This window comes from Liolophura sinensis, chromosome 7, assembly GCF_032854445.1.
Source record: "Liolophura sinensis isolate JHLJ2023 chromosome 7, CUHK_Ljap_v2, whole genome shotgun sequence".
NCBI lineage: Eukaryota > Metazoa > Mollusca > Polyplacophora > Chitonida > Chitonidae > Liolophura > Liolophura sinensis.
The window spans coordinates 50,884,645-50,904,572 of record NC_088301.1 but is presented as its reverse complement, the minus strand read 5'-3'; the positions used below and the strand labels follow the sequence as shown (position 1 = coordinate 50,904,572).

The window sequence follows — 19,928 nt, the reverse complement described above, 5'->3', positions numbered from 1 at the left end:
GAAGGCAACAGTGTGATAGCTGGAAAATTCTTGTAAATTTACCTCAGTTCCACAAACCCATTTCCTTTTTCTGTCTTGCATGTTACCCTTGGGTATCACTCTTTAAGGTTGCTTTGGAAAGGAGTCTTGCGATTATGAACTTAAAACCATTATCATGGTCTACAAGTGATATATGAATGTCGAACATGACATTAGATATTAGATATTATATTTATTCGTAAAATATCTCCTAAACATTCAGTTCCAAATAATCAGAGATTAGGTGGGTTGAGTTATTCTGCAAAACATTTTTACCAATGTACTATAGTACTATGCGAGTTGCAGTTATTTTTACTGGTTAGAACGTTGTGTGTTCAAACCATTTCTCCATAACCTTGGTCAGAGAATTACAAATATAATACAGAGAAGTCAAATGACATTTTAAAGTCTCATTTTTCATTTGTATTACATGGCATTATTATACCGTCAAACTAGTGGAACTGGTTTGTAATGTAAATAGAACGAACAACTACGTGATGAAATTAACCTATCTGTAAGCCAAACAGCCAACTTCTTTCGGATGGATTTAATTTAATACTTTCACTTAGCCAACTGAACTGTTGTTTAGTAACAGGTAAATCACTATTTAGAAATAAATCGATATTGATGCTAAATGGATCGAATCAAGATAAATAACTGAACAAATAGCACATGAAGAAATGCAAATTATAAATGAATGAGCTGATTTTATTGAATCTGTATGACGTTAGATATGAAGTATACAGCCAGCGAATGCAACGGTAACAACTGACGTCTGTGTAGACCCCTTGTTACATTTAACACACCAATTGCATAATGATGTCATCAGCTGAACGCAATATGGATTATGGGTATATAGGGTCACATTTTATCACAAAGTGGTAGAAGGTTTGGTATTATACTGCCCATCCTGTATTCAAATAACAATATCTACGGTGGAAAATTGGCTGCCAACAAATTCAAGCATAAATATAGCTGCAAAGCAGCGATAACCGGTGGACCAGCCCATGACGCCACGGACAACGCCATGGAGTCAGATAAACTTTAACTACTGTCATTCTGTTTAAAGCTATTATAGGCACTTTCCATGTAAATGTTACAAATTTACCGTACATGCTGGTCAGTACCTTACTTTTACAAGCCTATAATATGCAGGTACATTCTGGTCCCTCTAACAAGTGTATGTTATATGTACATCCTATAACTTAAACGTTTACGGTATATATGTACATACTATTTACATTACAGCATAAAATAGCAATCTGTAGACGCCCATATCTTGAAAAATATTGGTCGCAGCTCAAATCCGTTGTCATATAACAGAAAGAGGAAGCTTTTTGGTCTACAATTTGGTGCAAATCCCAGCTTTCTAGCTTCAGTATTATTTTTGTTATAGCCTGATGTCACGTTTTTCCAATATGGCGGTATTACGTAATCTAATTAAATATTGCAATTTATGCAAATGGGACACTGGTCGTTCACCTCTATGTATTAAATAACATATAAATCGATGTTTTATTTGGTGTTCATTTAATTTTATAGACGTAAATATATTTGCCATTTTTCCTATTTGTAATTTGATTCCCCCTGAAAATTACAACTTCCGGTCAATTTTGATTGCATATGTTGATTCCTCTTGCAAAAGTACAGTATGAAGCGTGCCATTTAAAATCTAGCCCGACTGGTACTTTAAGCTTTAAAATTGACAAAACGTAAAAAAAAAAATAGGTCACGTGACATAGTTAAACCCTTCATAACTCTACTAATTTAAGCTTAGTCTATGTATACATAATTTCAATACAATGGTTTGCATAGTTTCATAGAAGAAGTCTCTAAAAGGTTTTGTACAAATTCCAATATGACCGCCATACCACGTGACCTTTTTTTTTTTTTTTTAAATTTGCCATCAACTTCATGACCTAGGGATTATACCTATATAATATTGTGTTTGTATTCCTTTAAGTTCTTTTCAAAACCCTGTTAACAAAATTCGTGGAAGAAAAAAAATAATAATAATAATCCGAATAAAATCAAGAGGTGTTCCAGCAAGTCTGCTGGTCCACCTAACTAGGAGATGCATTGACAATGACTCAATGCCTAAGTCCCCATTCATAGTTTAAAGGGGGTTAACTCTGTAAAAACAAAAACGCATGCGGCGGAACCAAAATAGCACACTCACATAACCAATAAGTCCCTATGCCAATGTCGAATGGAGTAGGAGGAGGGAGATAATCTATAGTTTGTTAATAGAGATGATCCAAGACATGTGCTATTACGTGCTATTACGTATTACATGTACGACTGAAATACTACAAATAATACAATGGGCTAATGAAAAAAGAAAAAAATAGTGTGTGCCTCAAATGAAAGACAACAGAGAACTGTGTCCAAGAAGGCTAAATTGTTTTGTTTACTTTCAGAAAAGTGTTTATACGGGGTCCATTTAAAACCATATATTCCACACGGTTTTCACATTATTTTGACCAACTGAAAATCCATTAATTTAAAAACATGTTAGAATAATCCTTATAACGAAAAGTCTTAGGAAGAAAACGTCCCAGCACAGCGAAATGACCTAGGAGCTTCTCACTAACGAGGTCGCTGTGAGTTCAAGTCAAGTTCATGCTGATTTCCTCTCTGGTCTGCCAGCAACCTGTGGATATACGTGGGCTTCCTTTTGGCTCTGTCCGGTCTCTTCACACCATAATGCTGGCTGCCGTTGTATAAATGAAATATTCTTGAGTAAGGCGTAAAAGACAAATCAAATAAATAAAATATGAAGAAAATGGTAATATGTCACATCGCTTAGATTTGGTCCTAAAAGGCTGCCATATTTTATCCTACTTTAACTGCATTTTAGAAGTAACAAAAATCTAAAACAATGTGTGAAAAAAGCTTTGGGGACAATTTTGTCAGTGCGTTAAAAGCTCACTTCATAACATCGTTTATGGTCACAGTCGATAATTATGCCGAATAGTAAGCTTAGAAACAAAAGGCTAAAATAAAAATTATATTTAGTTGAACATACACAATAATCTGAAAGCATGATATGGGAGTACTTTATTATAGTCGAAGTACAAATGTCCGTGAAATAAAAAGTAGATATAGTCGTGATATATGAATCGCTCTTATCCTTAAAACAATTACCCTATACCCGCATGCATCTTGTGGAATTTTTCACAGCAATGTGGATGTCTTGTGGAATTTTTCACAGCACTGTGGATGTCTTGTGGAATTTTTCACAGCACTGTGGATGTCTTGTGGAAGTTTTCACAGCACTGTGGATGTCTTGTGGAATTTTTCATTGCACTGTCGATGTCTCGGAAGGAAACCTTGAGTTTCATTGCCTTATATGTTATAAGTGTTACTGTGGCTTAGTAGTCGTGAAACTGTCGTTCGAAGACAGCTGTTTAGTAATCAGTTACGACATCAGGATGCTCTCTTGGGTTCCCTCAAAGGTTTTCTCGTCCGACATCCCTGTCAACTCTGATTGGTTGGCTTCAAACTTTGGGACCTCACCATTAAATGGAGATAGATTCTACAATAGAGTATGAACAAATCTAGACTTATCATTCCTTTACAAAAAATAGTACGCATTTCTGTGTTTATTGTCACGAACCCAAAACTGAAACCCTAAAGTCCCCCTCCCCTCCCGGCTCTCCTGGGTTTCGTCCCACCATAACGCTGGCCGCTGTCGTATAAGTGAAATATTCTTGACTACGACGTAAAAAAGCAATCAAATAAATAAATAACAAAAATTACTTTGATTTCCTTAATCCAGCCACTCAATACAATTCCCTCAAAACAAGGCATTGCAATGTTATAACCAATTACTGAATTAAGTAAAATGAGTCAAGTACCCAGCCTATGAGCTTGATATTAAGGCCTGAACCTGGGCTGGGCCAAAAAACAATCTCATCGATTTTTCTTGGAACTGGCACATCCCTAGTTTGAAATTAATCCCTTAATTTGCTCTCAAGATATTGCATTTACAGCTCGAATATTCAGACAGAAAATAAGGACAGATAGATAGAAGACTCGAACTGAGATACAATAGAACCAACCTCGACCGAAAAAATGGAAATACCTCACCTTTGCTTTAGTAAACAAGTCGTTAAAAAAACAATAGAGATCGTCAAAGGTTGGCCTTGCATCCGCATCCACGACCCAGCAGATTTTCATTGCTTCATACCAAACCTTAAAACAATGGTATAGATCTACATATTAAATTATTGCCGAGCTAAAAATTCTGGACAACTGTGTTTAAATCATTTCCGTTTATAGATAATGTAGTTGCACACATAACAAGTAATGTTTCTGTTGAAGATGTCTTCGGCATCAAACCGAAATTGTCGCGCAGTGATTCAGACTCTTTGGTGATCAAGACAGGTTAAAACGTTTTCTCATATGAACGAAAGCAAAAGAGGCGGGGTGACAATATTCCGGTATGACGTGTATCAGTACCGCGCTACTAGTGTGAGTGATTTCACAAAGTAAAAACTGTGATAGAAAACACCAATCTGTCTTAACAATAATCAAATGTCCTGGGTCTGATTCAGCAATGCTACTATACGTTATTGAGACTACCGTCTAAATTTCCTTGAGCAAATACGTTAAATTTACGATGAATAGGATCACCTTCCTATTCAGCAGTTAACTCTACTAGTATATGCCCAAACGAGAAGTTCGACATTCGCAAACCGTAAAAAGTCGTTCCAAGTCGATAATCTCCCACCGGATTTACCTTTGAGCATGATGGGGATTTTTCGGGTCTGCATCCTTTATCCAAATGGGCAAGTAGTTCTTCGTTGGATACTCCTGGATATGGACAAGCACCTAGGGCAAGGAAGATACTTTATCACACTGACATCCAAATCAATACTCAGTAAAAAAAATATATGCAGTAGATATTAAATAAAGCTTGCTGGAGTTTATTCGTGTGCATAACGGTTGTAGTTTACACGATAGCCGTAAAAATTACAGTTTCCGACGATAAGCTTTGCTGCGCATTTATATTTATGTGGAAGTAGCTGAAAGAAAATACTCACCTAGAGTAGAAATTTCCCACAACAAAACCCCGAATGACCATCTGCAATGTTGAACATAAAAGACCAGTTATCGATTTCCTCATTATTTAGAAATGTTTTATCAGGATTAAATGTCCTTTATAATAGAACCTTTTTTATATACATCATCATCTCAAACCTAACTTAAACAGTCAATTAAACCACTGATTACTCATCATGAATTTTCACAATACTTACACGTCACTTTTTGGCGTATACAGGTTGTCCTTAATAGATTCATAGGCCATCCATTTCCAGGGTAAAGCCTGAACCAATAAAATAGTTACAGTATCATGTGGGTCTGTTCTTGTAAAACGTAATAGTTGTTGATTTTGAAATATTTGACTAATTTCAACAGAAAATTAAGAACAACTAAAAAAAATTATCGACCAATAACAATTAGCAAACAAATTAACAAAAAATTGGAATCTATGACACTGCTGTTTCTGATTCTTAGCAATATAAATTTGATTTTCGTTTTGTGTCTTGTTGAGTTTGTGCTACCTTCCTACGCCCTGTGGCTTGATGGTATTCTCCTGTGGAATAAGCATCCCTGGCCAAGCCAAAGTCAGATATCTTTGCCACTAAAGATTCGTTGAGCAGTACATTTCTAGCAGCAAGATCCCTGTGGACATACTGCAGAGAACAAAAATAATGATTAAGTGTTACTGTCAACGGCTCTAACGATCGAAGAAAATCAAACCACAATCCATTAGGAAAATATTAATTCTCAGGCAACTGTTCTTATACCAAAGATGAACTAAGATTTCAGGCAATTGATTATCTTGAGATTCATTCCAGAGCTGTTTGACATTGTTCTGATAAATCAACAATGATATTTATTTAAATGATAACCTATGTTGGATACAAACGAATCAACTGTCTTAACTCCACATCATCATTAGAGTCATATAGTGGTGATACATTACTAGATATCAACTATTTATCTCAACAATATAATATCCTTACTCGTAACTTCTCTAGATAAGTCATCCCTCGAATGATATCCAAAACGATGCGAACATAATCGTGAGACTGGAGTTGGTAATGAGCCGTCTTGGGTTTTCGGTTTTCAAGCAAAAGAGCATAAAGTGATCCAGCAGCCATGTTTTCTAGTATTAAACAGGTAACAACTGCAACAAAAGACAAGTGTGTAAGCCATCATCGAGAGCAGTTGACGGTATACACAGTAATTGTCATGTATTCTATGACAAAGAATGTTAACGGACCACAAAAAATTGATCGGACTGACCCCAATTGACTCCAGCCTCCCAAGAATACTTGGTTAAACAAATCCAAAATTTGGTCATGAAGCCTACGGTTCTATTAATATATATATATACCAGAAAGGGTGTGACAGCTTGTGGAGGGGTGGCTGGTGTGTTTGGTTATCTGACCATTGTACGCAAATTGCAGCAAAATATTACAATCAGACTTTTAAAAGCAAAATTGCCTTTCCCCTTCATTATTACAGCACCTGGGGGCCGAGATGGTTAGCACGCCAGCGCGGCGCAATGATCCAGGAGTTTCTCACCAATGCGGTCGTCGTGAGTTCAAGTTCAGCTAATGCTGCCTTCCTCTCCGGTAGTATATGGGATCGCCTGCAAGTAATCTGCGGATGGCCGTGGGTTTCCTCTCACCATAATGCTGGCCGCCGTCATACAAGTGAAATACTCTTCAGTATGGCGTAAAAAAACAAATCAAATAAATAAACAAATAAATTGCTGTACCAGCAATTCTGTTCACATTATTTTGATGTCTTATATAATAAGACACCTTTCCTCACACCACAATGTCTGTTGTTCTTCATTAATATAAAAAAAAGAAAGAAGGAGAGAAAAATACAAAATTTATTTCAATAAAACTGTCAATAAATGGACGAAACATTTAAGTTCACAAAACCAAAATGGGACAGCATCATACTAAGACTTCAATCAAATATGTAAATCCATTTTAGAATCGAAACTTTTTTAGAATTGTCAGATGGAAACTCCACTTGCATTTCCACACACTTTGGTGTTTTCACAGAAATACACATCTGGTACACACTTGTTTGTTCGTCATGTAAACTATATTGCACATTAAGAACATAACGTAGCGCCAAGTCAATGTATAGCACAGAACTGTGCAGCACACCACTGCTCTGTTGTCCACATAATCACAGACCCTTTATAGTTCGTCCTTATCAGCAAATTCCGTTAGAAATGGTTGAGACCGGTCCATATAACAGAGTCAGTTAAATCCTATGTTGTCATTCGAGGCACACATGTCCAGAATATATGTCTGTACTGTGTCATCAATGTTCAAATGGCATTCAGACCTGGGTAAAAAAGAAAATTTGAAGAATGTTAGAAAAGGTATTTTAATTTATTTTATTGGTACTCTTATTTTTTGTTTCACTTGTTCGGCGAAGCTAGTCCATTACTAACCAGGAACTACCACATTTCGCTAGGTATTGATGCACATCTTTCCAAAAGAACAATTTTTTTTTGTTCAGCATTTAAGTCATTTATGACTTTTGTTTTTAGAACTTCTTATGTATGATGTTAGAAAGTTTACCACCTGCTCTATTCGTTAGCACAAAATAGAGTTAATGGGAAAATACAGAGAACATTACGAAGAATAGCATACATCTTAATATACCGTACTCCCAACACAAATTACAATATTATAGCTACTTTCTATTATATGAGGATAAAAAGAAATGTGTGGAAATTTGTGCCACGCGTGTTCAAAAATGCAAAAACTGCACCATAAATCATCAACCATGCAATCATTCCCTTTCCGAGTGATTGCAATCAGTATTATGGGTGGGTAAAACATGGGCATACTAAATCCTTGATCCAAATCATCCAATCAATATCATACATCTATATCACTAAATATTATTGCATGTATCAACACAATGTTACGTTTCTGTATTCTGATCAAAATTTTGACAACAGCTTATAAAATATGTTATGAAACATATTAACTAAATATATTAATATAAAAAACAATATTTCCTGTTTCCAAGTACTGTTTTTTAACGTAACTGAACTACATATATGTTCACATTGTTAATATAAAAAATGCACAAATTCACCCTGTTAAAGCTTATGTACGTAACTGGGTTTCATAAGTGTTCTGAAAGGGTTTGTATTGTAGTTTCGAAATAATAAAGTTTTGTTTAACCCGTTTATGGCAACATGACATTCAAAACCAACATGCAGCAAATTACAGCTTGGTTCAGGCACACAATACGTTAAGGGAAACCCTACACTGTAAGCATGTTGGTCATCGTGCATCACAGACATAGTCCAGGAAATTGACAGGGTGGTTCGTGCTTTTGTCAGTTATACGAAGCAAATTATCTATTCCATTTATATGATTGATATCTGTATATCCATTTCCTCCACTCTAGCAACCTGACACGTAATCTGGGACATCCTAGACGGTTAAAGTCCAAGTTTGGTAATGAGTTATTGGAGCGAGACAACCGAAATAGTCTGTTTTACATGTACGGCACCCTAGACAAGATTTTCTTTTCTTCTGTCAGCCTACATCATATAATCATAGTGAACACGAAATTAATTTGAAAACCCTACAGATGAACAAGTAAAGTGTCACAAGGAATTCCCGTACGGTAGGCGCATACATTTACATGTTTCTCGCGGTGAACTTACCTTTTAATCATCTGAAAACTTCCAGGTTCCCCCAATTCCATACATCCAAACACATGGCATCTGTTCGGTCCGTGATAGTAACGCTGATATATAAATCTCTAACAATCACATCGTTAAGGGGATGGCAGGATGTCTTTCAAAAGCGTGAAGAACCGACGAATTTCTCCGACGAAGTCATTATCATTATTCTGATTAATACACTACATAATCCTTTGTTCGACAGGAAAATAGCTTTCACACATTTAAATTCTAGGGGTACGATAAAATTGGATAACAAAAGTAACGCGGATGTTACTTTTCTTCGGTCAGGGAGACCTAGTTCTGACAGTTTGGTTTCAATCGGTTTTCATTCATCAGGCATAATCCTATAACCCATGTGCTGTGCTTCGAAAAGAGACATTTCTGAGTATGTGATACAACCTCGCTTGTGTTATCAGGCGTAACACACAGGACGTATGTCTAGAACAGGCCGTTATTCAGTTCATAGATCTGTGGAGAAATACCTTTATCATGGACAACCACCATTGTCCATATATATTATATATATGATATATGATGAATATTTATCCGAGGACTGATTACCTTTACTGAAGATGTTTTTCGTGCAAAGGCCAACCATCTGGACAATGTTTGAGTGCTTACACACATGTGAAAGTATTTCAAACTCTCCCATGAAATTTCTCCAAGCAACTTCGTCCTTTTCATCTGTCAAGTATATTTTTAGGCGTTGATAGTTTAAGCAAACAATATCAGAAACGGCAGTTAATTTGCCAGGTACGTATAGTTTGGTATATGGTATATGAAAATTAAGAAATTAAGGCTGTGTAGAGAACAAATAATTGGAATTAACTTGCAAGTTTGTTTTCAAGTGTCCCAACTCTTCCGAAAGTCACAGTTGAAAAGATTACCTTCAGTTTAAGTAAAATAGTATAAAACCTTACACCTGTAAAATCTGTATCTTTACTCTCAGAAATATTCGATTATTGGATTAAGAGGGATTGTTTCAATTTTTATATTGTAAAGGAGGTGAGGCGGTTAGGCACTCATTACCCACAGGTAATACATCATATCGGACCAAAAATAATACTTTCCTGCATTTATTATTTTTCCAAGTTAAAACCTTTAATATATGGGCGTATGTGTGTATGTAATAAAGCGTCAATTATTTATCATTGCAGATACTGCATCCAGATGAAAATGATCCACTGTTCATTTTGGTCAGTTTGATGCTATTTTGGACCTATCAAGTCCTGCAATAGAGACAAAACGTGTGCCCCAGAACACAGGATTGTATTTCAACACTTCTTACTTTTGTGCAATAGGTCTTTTGGGGACAAAAATTACTGCCTTGTTTAAAATAACAACTTTGCTTTTAAATTACACAGTTAAACAGAAGATATTACAAAGATGCTGTAGTTTAACTTATTTGAATGAACTTAACGCCATAATAAAAAAGATTCTATTCATACAACGTATGAACGTTTGGCTAAGGAATTTCAAAACATAAGAGCTATAGCAGTTGCAGAGTACTGCATTTTTAGTGCCGATGAATATAATTAGATTTTACTGATTTGAAAGCCCTGCCATGCTGTGTATTTGACGACGTTTGATCATACCTTTAAGAATCTTAACTGCAACACTGTACATCTTTCCAACCTGCATGAAGTGTCCATCATAGACAGTGCTGAAACAGCCTTCGGCAAGCTGCGTCCCTACAAAGAGGCACGACTCGTCCAGACCCCAGTGAGACCACAATACACCCAGGTCTGAGGTTCGAAGCTGGCCCTTGTCTTTCACCAGCTCGCTAACGTCTTTGGACTGAAACACATATTGCTATAAAATATCGTTCACATACATTAAAGGGCTCAGTACTAGTTTCACTTGTAAATGAAATGATTTCCTTCAGTGATTTCATCTGCTGAAAGTTGTATTTTATCCTTTAAATTACCTATAAAAGAGTACAACATAAATGAAGAACAAAACTGTTGAATTAAAGCTCATGACATATACTTGCCCGTAGGTACTCCTCAATGGTCGAAGACTCGGATGTATAGGTTATTCTTAGGCAAGGCTGTTGCCGCTTCAAAAACAACACTAACATTATAATAATTGTGGTTAGTAATACCACTCCTCCGATGGTCCATCCAACCACAAAGCCAACATTCGGTGCTAAGTCCGTACCTATTAACATAAAAATGCAAAAACATATATTCTTGCAATATCATATCTTCTCAAGTTGGGTGACATGGCATATGGGATAGGCTTCAATCAACAAAACACCTTTTAAACATATTATTCAATGCGTTTTGCCTGAATATATGACATTCGGTTTATATCCGTCACACAAAAAATTAATTATATGAAGACGTTCATACCATCTGAACAGTTTTTGAGGCTCGTACTCCGGTTTCCACAATCTGTTTCGTTGCACCATGTTCCCGAAGACCCATCCGAACAGATACATGTTCCATATCTGTCACAAGTGCCATTATTCTGACACTCGCATTGTTTGTCGCAATTTTTCCCATATTTGCCAGGTCTGCAACCTTCAAGATAAATACAGGGATAACATTAATTTATCTCACAGCCCCATGACGTAAATGCGAATATTTTTTCGAATACGGGATCTTATTCACAAATAGCTGAATGGTACTTTAAAGGGGACGACACTAAATTCAGAACCGATGTGTTGAAACAGACGTTCGTGTTCAGCCAATATGGACGTTCTTAGTCAATAAGCGAAAGGTATTTTATATTTTTTTCATTTGAGAAGGCATGAACACGATATGAATACTTCCTTTAAAGATCGTAGTGAATTTTAGTTTAATGGAGAGAGGAGGACTTCAATCTTACCAATAATGGTAATTACAACTGTATCAGAAAACACCTCTCCATCGCTGGTAACGGCTGTGCACGTGTATTCACCTTTATGGTCATCGTTCACCTTGGAAATAATGATGCTGGACACTCTGAAAATATCAACCCTGCCAATAAGGTACATGTGGGACATGACTGGTAATGTGTGAGCAGGTGTATTCACCTGTATGGTCATCGTTCACCTTGGGAATACTCATGTTGGACACTCTGAAAATATCAACCCTGCCAATAAGGTACATGTGGGATATGACTGGTAATGTGTGAGCAGGTGTATTCACCTGTATGGTCATCGTTCACCTTGGGAATACTCATGTTGGACACTCTGAAAATATCAACCCTGCCAATAAGGTACATGTGGAATATGACTGGTAATGTTTGAGCAGGTGTATTCACCTGTATGGTCATCGTTCACCTTGGGAATACTCATGTTGGACACTCTCAAAATATCAACCCTGCCAATAAGGTACATGTGGGATATGACTGGTAATGTGTGAGCAGGTGTATTCACCTGTATGGTCATCGTTCACCTCAGGAATACTGATGCTTGACACTCTGAAAATATCAACCCTGCCAATAAGGTACATGTGGGACATGACTGGTAATGTGTGCGCAGGCGTATTCACCTGTATGGTCATCGTTCACCTTGGGAATACTCATGCTGGACATTCTGAAAATTTAAACTCTTACATAAAATATTCACTTTATTCACGATTTATTCACAATTTATATACTGTTTCTCGTGAAATGGGCATTGCGATTACAGAATGTCTTCTTTTGAGTCCGACACTCGCATCTTCACTCATTGGGCTGTAAGGCCAAAGTAAGTTGTAAGCTTGCATTGAGTTTTATCGCGATACCTCTTCCTGCAATTTTGCAGTGAAATTTCCCACCAGAATGTATCGCGAAGCATTCGTCTATAAACTGAAACGTGAGATCAGCTGTGTTCCTAATTAATTTTTCATTGAGAAGTGAGTGGAGAGAACTCCAGTACAGAGAAAGTGGCATAGTATTCTCTATTGAAATACGCCTAAACTAGCACCAGAGATGCGTACCCAGAATACAGTCGTTCATTCTGGAAGAACCAAGTGAAATTACTCTCGGATATGTTGAGGACATAAGTCAGACACGAAAGATTGAAGGTGTCTCCCACATATACAAAGTCAGTGTTGGCCACTGCTTCCACGTGTGGATTTTCTGAAGGGAAGAGAAAGCAAAATATATATTAAAGTAAATAAGTGCTAGGTAAAACATTTGAAAAATGTTAGACGTCAAAAGCATCGTTTGGAATATTTTGCAAACAGACGCACAAATATACCTCGAAACAATGTATTGCAGATTTATAAAAACTATTCCTCTTTTTAAGAGAATGTGATTTATTTTAACTGTTCACAGAAGTGCTGAATTAGTAGATACTTAGCACCATGGCATAAGGCTTTTCAAAAATGCAGTTATGTTAATTAAAATTTATTAGTTATAACATTTAACACGCATTTCTGGTATGACAGACAAATATAACACAAATATGGAAACAAATTGCAATACATTTTCATACAAGTTTAAGCACAAAGAGGAAAACATTTTTCTTTATTTTTGACTGTAAATGTCACACACCAACTTACCCTGCTCGCAGAAGAGGCCCTTCCATGATTTTCCACACCGACACGATCCATCCCAGGAATGGCAAGTGCCTCCGTGCATGCATCTACATGATTGGTCGCAGTGCAAACCCCAAGAGCCTTCGGGACAACCTAGAAAATTCCCGTAAGAAAGCATTAGTTCCTACTGGACTATGTTGACATTTTAAATGTGCCCATACGATAAGATCTAGCTCTTTTTCTAATTGCCCATGCCCGACAAACTGTTTCCATCAATCGCTATCACCATAATAGATATATCTCCTAAATTTTACAATAGAGTTATATTAAATTCGCTAAATACATGATGGTTTGTGAATTGTGAAATTTGAAATTGGTTCAAGTGCCATGGGAATCCAGTGTAGTTTTTATACAAATATAAGTCCTCGGTATTTATTATTTAACGACTTGAAAATTAGTATTGCTGGTTTGTCTTCAGATCGTCTTCTGATATGATTCATCAGTATGTGTTATTCCCCTTAACCTGGTATTCATTGTCAGATAAGATCGCGGTGTTGGATGGGCAGTTTTAGTCAATACGCAACTGAGGAATATATTTTTGATGAACGACAGATTTCAAACTGTCTTACTTTATATACTGTCTTAATTGGGGGGTGATTCGGGTTGAATGTCGGAAATTGGTCCCGCGATTAATGAATTGGTACGTACATTATGGTTGGCCACTGATATAACGAAAGTCTATTTGGACGGCTAAATTCTTAATCAAAATCTGAAGACAATATAAAAATCAATACTTTTAGCATGTTATCATTTACTGTGATGTATCACATTCAAATCAGGGAAGTTTTGCAAACATTTTAACGTCTAGTCCCTAGCTTGCATAATCCCATGCATTTGCATTTATAACACACTGATTTAGACTGAGGTAAGATGTATAAGGAAAAACGATTTTCGAATCCTTCCTAGAAAGCATATGGAATAGGCGACAAACCAGTGCCAGGACTTGGTAAGCACTCTGAAAGGACAAAGTTGTCCTTATGTAATGCAGACTTATATGTGATCAAGGATATACGCAAACTTATTATTTTAATCCACAACACAATCTGGTATGCGGCCCTCGTGGATTACCTATCGCAAATGTTACAACTTGATTACTATTTACTTACCGTTAACAGATATGGTTATGTTGATATTAATAGCTGTCTTTTCATCAAACAGATCATGTTTGGCGAAGCAGTGATATAGTCCTACGTTACTGGCATTGACCTGCGCAACGTTTACGATAACCACCGTTCCGCTCTCTCCCCACCAACGGTTTGGTATATCCGGGAACTTGGGATCTGGATTCTGTATTCCAGTCTTCACTTTCGTGACATTTGCAGGAGAGATGTATCCCTCAGATGTGGTATTACAGCGTAACTCAACAAGTTCCAAGAATAGAGTGTACAGAGTAAAATGCCCTAGGATACTAATTTCCAAAGTACCTGCAATATAATTAAGACGTACAGCATACAGAGAGAAACCAGAGCAGCCATGACCGTGTGATAGCTGGCAAATGGCCACACGTAACCGTACGACATATTGTCAATTTACCTCAGTTAGGGTTTTATTCTAATTGTTCGTGTAAATGCATAAATAGTAGCAAATTACACGCCCCCTAGCACCATGACTTAAGCAGAATTAGGTGAAAATGCAAGAAGCAAGAACTACAGCTAATCACAAATACAGTTTTTCGATTGAAAATTTGAACCACAGCCCAACTCATAAAATAATATGTTAGCTATAAACTTAATACCAGCTACAGTTGTAAGTGCTGGTACTTTCAAGCTGATTTAAAAAGACAAAGTTTTCAGATGAAGTTAATTAAGATCAGTGCATGTGATTCTGTGCATAGAAATATGAATTAACCAGGTCCGCAACGGACAAAAATGGACAATGTTCTTTGTGTTTGTGGCTTTTTAAAAGCAGACACAGGGAAGAGAAAATGGAATGATCATCCATGCTTGCAACTAACAGTCATCCTTTGGTTTCCAGCTTGCCTCCAAACTTAAGACTGATTGGTATTCTGGAAGTACAGTCTGCACTTGAACAAGACTTCTGCTTCTCTGCAACAAATGATGTAGAATATAACGCTATGGTAATTTTACCATTCGCATGCAGTTTTAATAGTGAATGTTGAGAGCCCCAAACAAAATGCATTATTTTACAAATACTATTATTTGTCTTCAGTCGAGGTCTCCAGTTGTATAATTAAATTAGTCAAGGCGACCTTCCTCTCAAGAGCTGATAAAGATGACAAACCCGGAGATGTAACTCCGCTGCCGTTTAACGTTTGACATTTTGTATATGTCAGTGAAGGTTGCTCACTTACAGTGCATAGCTTATTCCTGGAAGAAATACACATGTTCATACCACGGATCACTTACCTTACTTAGGGCACTGAAGGGTCTTTCAATGAAGCAAACAGGGTTAAACGCGTCGCCCACAGACTGATAGAGTGACGTCACCACAAAGAGGCATGTAACATACAGCAGAAGAAAGTGCCTCGGTGACATTGTCTGATACAAATATCGCCAGTCTTGTTCCTTGGGGTTTGTCTGTAATGATTGAAAGCTTCAGAAGAAAATTTCAAGCCATGTTTCACGTTTTGTTAGCTGATAACTATTTACTAAACGTAACATAAACACAACTACATAGGCGCCGTTATATACGAGTTTACGTGATGTGCAGATTTCTGGATAAAGGACAGGCGGAATAAGGTACAAAGGTACGTTGATGTTAGCTGCAATGTAAGAAAGTTACTGGTCTTGACTTACTCAAAATGCTATTTTCATACTCCACCAGCAGTATCCCGGTTTATGCAGGATTATCCAGGGTTATGCTGTGGACTAAGCATCTGTGAGGGTACCACTATCAAAGAGTAAAGATGAGAAACGACTGGCTTTTTTAACTCTTAGCTTAGCGACAAGCCTTACAAGATCTAACAAAGACACACGCAAACGCTTGACTAAGTTCAATATATATATTTGAACAGAAAAAAACATATAATACAACTGATAATAATATAGAAAACTATATATATATATAATCTTACAGTTTCCAAATTCGGATGGAATATTCCGGCTTCCGTAGTCCACGTAAATTTAGAATCCACAGTTAAGAGGAATATTCCTCAATCTACGGATGACAGTCCGATAACTGGCTTATTCCCCAACTTCCTGTGAATGTGTAACTTCCCAGGGCGGACGGGTTGACAGTAGCGTCCGTGATGCCGAGCTGTCGATATATGTTCCTTAGAAATACACATAAAGCCACTTTCAGGGTAAACTGGGATGAAATGTACCTAATAGCACAAAGAGACAATGAGCGACGCAAACTCCAAAATAACGTCTCCAAAAATAGCACGTTGCCAAACACAAGCTCACAAAGAACTCTGTGCAGAAAATGGAGTACAAATGACGAATGTCAAATGGCGTTAAAGCCGATGTCTGCCAACCCAGCAAAATCCTTCACAATGAATGACAAAAAATTATGACGGTTTTTGTGTTGAGTGCTCACAAGTGGACTTGAATGAATGAATGCGAGCTTCACAACTCCGTCTTTCATAGTTATAGACCAATATCAAGAATATTCTGTATGCCTTGATCCCAGACATGTTTACAACACCGATGCATAATTCCAGAATGTATACCCTATGTCCCATGACACTAAACTCATAAACACCGAAGGCTCGAGAACTTTGGACTGTTGTTTAACCACATCAAATCGAGAGGACACAGGTCTGTCTAACTCTTGATCATCCCCTACACCATTAATATCATGAAAAAAAACGTTTCAGCCAAATTATTATTACCCAACGAGTCCCCAGTGGTAATAGAAGAATTGTCTTCCTTCTCCCTAGTCTTTTTCTGTGATATTGTAACCACATAAGATGGAAATACACCTGGAAACTGCTCTTGTAGGTCTTTTGTATTTCCGTCCAAAACCGGAACACTACAGACATGAGAACACACACATTATCTCCTGCTAAATCATTACCCAGCAAACAGGAAATACCTTCCACAGACAAAGTATTAACAACCATACAGTTACTGAACCAGTAACCAAATCAGAATCAACGGTAACCTCCAGTAATGGAAACGGACATAAAGTTTTCATTAATACTCTGGATCAAAACATGACTGTTGGCCTTATCAGAATGTGCATGAATCACATCTGCCAACATCAAAGACTAACTAGGCCCAGTTTCCATAAATATACGAATAGGGGAGGTAACTTCATTACCAGTAAGCAAACCATCCGACATGAATCCCCAGTATGTCTCTGGAGTCTACCCTGCCTCCTCAACTTGCGGTTTAACGATAGGACCAACACTGCCAATCCCTGCCTGTGGCCTCACTGGCTACAGTCAGAGTTAACAAAAGCTACTGACTTTCGCTCCTTTTTCCTCTTCAGTATTGGGCAAGACGGTAGATTGACATCTTCAGGTTTGTACTGGAAGGTCTTCTTGTCAGAAGAAAAACCCACATTTGACTTATGCTTCTCACCGGTCTGCTTGTCAGTGCTAAAATTTGCCTTCTTATCGGAATTTCACTTCTTCTGAAATTTGGGCTGACATTTTTGTTCATTAGTCTTGTGATTTTACTCCTATTCATCAGCCAAACTGGCTGTGGCCTTAACGTCCTTGACTTTTTGTTCACCTAAATAAACCTTGAGATCATTAGGAACACTTATCTTAAATTCCTCCAAGAGGACAACCTCCCTTAAATCCTTAAAAGAATTATCTAACTTCAGAGCCCTGTAGTAGCTATCAAACAGTTTTTCTTTACCTCTCGCAAACTCCACGTAAGTTTCACCAGATTGTTTCCTTAACTGTCTGAACTTCTGCCTATTTACCTCCGGTACAAGCTATTATCATGTAAAGTGAGAATTACTGCTGTGTTTTTTTATTCTGAAGGGGTTAAATTGAAAGATACAACCCTTTGTAAAAATCCTTTTCAGCTCATGTATTTACGAAATTATTTGTGCACATTTCACTTAGGTTCTGCTCATGTTTAGACTTAGTCTCACCACTGATGCCTTCGTGCCTATGATCAGCAATTAAATTGCTTCAGGTTACCGTTAGAGTCATGTTGTGGATACTTAAGGTAAAGAGAATGAATACACATCAACTGTTAAGAGAAACAAAGGTGGAGAGAGTTTTTTGCGCTCTCTGACGACATTTCTTGCCACATCACCATGACCTATGTGGTTTAAGCGTTTTTTCAAAATTGCAGTACAGAATGTGTTAGTAGTGACAAGGATGTAACGCGAGCGTCTACAGAGCGATGCATGCGCTGTAAAGAGTACGAGTGTTTTCACATGAGTCCAATACACTCTCCATAGCATGTGACCCATGTCATCCAAATACGCGCACAAATTCACCTATCAGTCGAATACATACTCAAGTTTCAAAAACTTCGGTCGACTTGTATTTGTTACATCAATGGCACAGATTTGTGAAAAAGATTGACAGTTTTTATTATGTCATTTTGTAATTACACGAACACCACACATCATAGGGAATAGAGAGTGTTACATTTACCATACTAACTTTAAATTTTTTTCTTTCGGATTTCTTAGCAACCACAAACTCATTTTGATTTGTGTCACATGGCCGAAGATTTCTGTCACTATCAGACACTGACGACTGAGTACACATCGTGACGATACTAGCTGAGTCACAAGTTCCCAGGGTCGAGATTTAGAATACAAATGCCTTTACCTAGCACATGCACTATATATATCAAAAGCTTGCATGTCATAATCATAGGTCGGTATGGTAAACTGATTACATTCCAAAAAATCAAAAAAGCCAATAATTACCTTATACGGGCCAAATAGGGTGAGATAAATAGTGAGATACGTCTCTATTCCAACTGATATACTCTCCTCTGTGTTCTCACAGTCACTTTTACCACACAACGAGGCGCTGTCGCTATGTATGTTAAAGCCACCAGTATACCACCATGTAATTGTGTGAGTTTTCGTGCAGCTGCACACTCCGCCTTTAAGCTGCACACTTCTGTCCAGAGAATAAAGCCCTGCAAAGGTTCCGCTACCGCTGTGTGGTTAAAATGTCTCACTTAACGCTACCCGGATCTGTCTATTTCAGCAAATCAGCAGTCAGTGCTGTTCTTCCCTGTGCTGTCTGTGCTATATCCCTGGGGTCAGGAATATATTATGTATTAAACATGTTGAATACGATATAGATTTTTTTGTGTCAGCCTGTGCGACTTATAGTAGGCCTACTTACATGAATATGTCCTTTTCACATCACAATGTTATTCTTCTTGTACAGCCTTCGTGACATATGTACGTAATATCACGTGGTAAGAAAGCATTGCTCCCTGCATGCTGTGAACGTTCTGATCTATGATAAGTGAATTCTGAACGGACTGAATTCTGATGGTTGTGTTTTGAAAATGGGGTGCAGATTTCTTTTCCTTTTTGCGTTGGGGCGGTGTTGTGAATAAAATCAGTCGTTGATGAACGGCGAATTTTATAGCATAGAAAACTGAAGGGGGATTCAGTTAGAGCCTGAAAAAGATCCCGTACTCACTTCTTGCTCTGAAGACTGCACCACTGCAGCTGTTAACACAAACAAATGCACACTGGTTTAAGCAACACCATTTAATACTTCAACTGTACTGTGAAAAAATGCCATT

General features: G+C 37.4%; 1 protein-coding gene across 1 annotated transcript; it reads right to left on the bottom strand.

Annotated features, from left to right (window-relative positions):
• Positions 1–720: 720 nt before the first annotated feature.
• On the bottom strand, positions 721–19,244 carry LOC135470561 (fibroblast growth factor receptor 3-like). Its single transcript, XM_064749580.1, has 18 exons — positions 19,087–19,244; positions 15,648–15,818; positions 15,236–15,326; positions 14,388–14,705; positions 13,246–13,374; positions 12,679–12,820; positions 11,603–11,718; positions 11,125–11,295; positions 10,764–10,930; positions 10,366–10,567; positions 9,332–9,454; positions 6,054–6,217; positions 5,589–5,720; positions 5,283–5,350; positions 5,067–5,107; positions 4,763–4,854; positions 4,111–4,215; positions 721–3,556 (listed from the first exon to the last, which is right to left on the bottom strand). Exons 2-18 carry the CDS (start codon positions 15,774–15,776, stop codon positions 3,440–3,442), a joined length of 2,307 nt encoding a protein of 768 aa, XP_064605650.1. The 5' UTR covers positions 15,777–15,818; positions 19,087–19,244; the 3' UTR covers positions 721–3,439.
• Between the last annotated feature and the right edge of the window lie 684 nt (positions 19,245–19,928).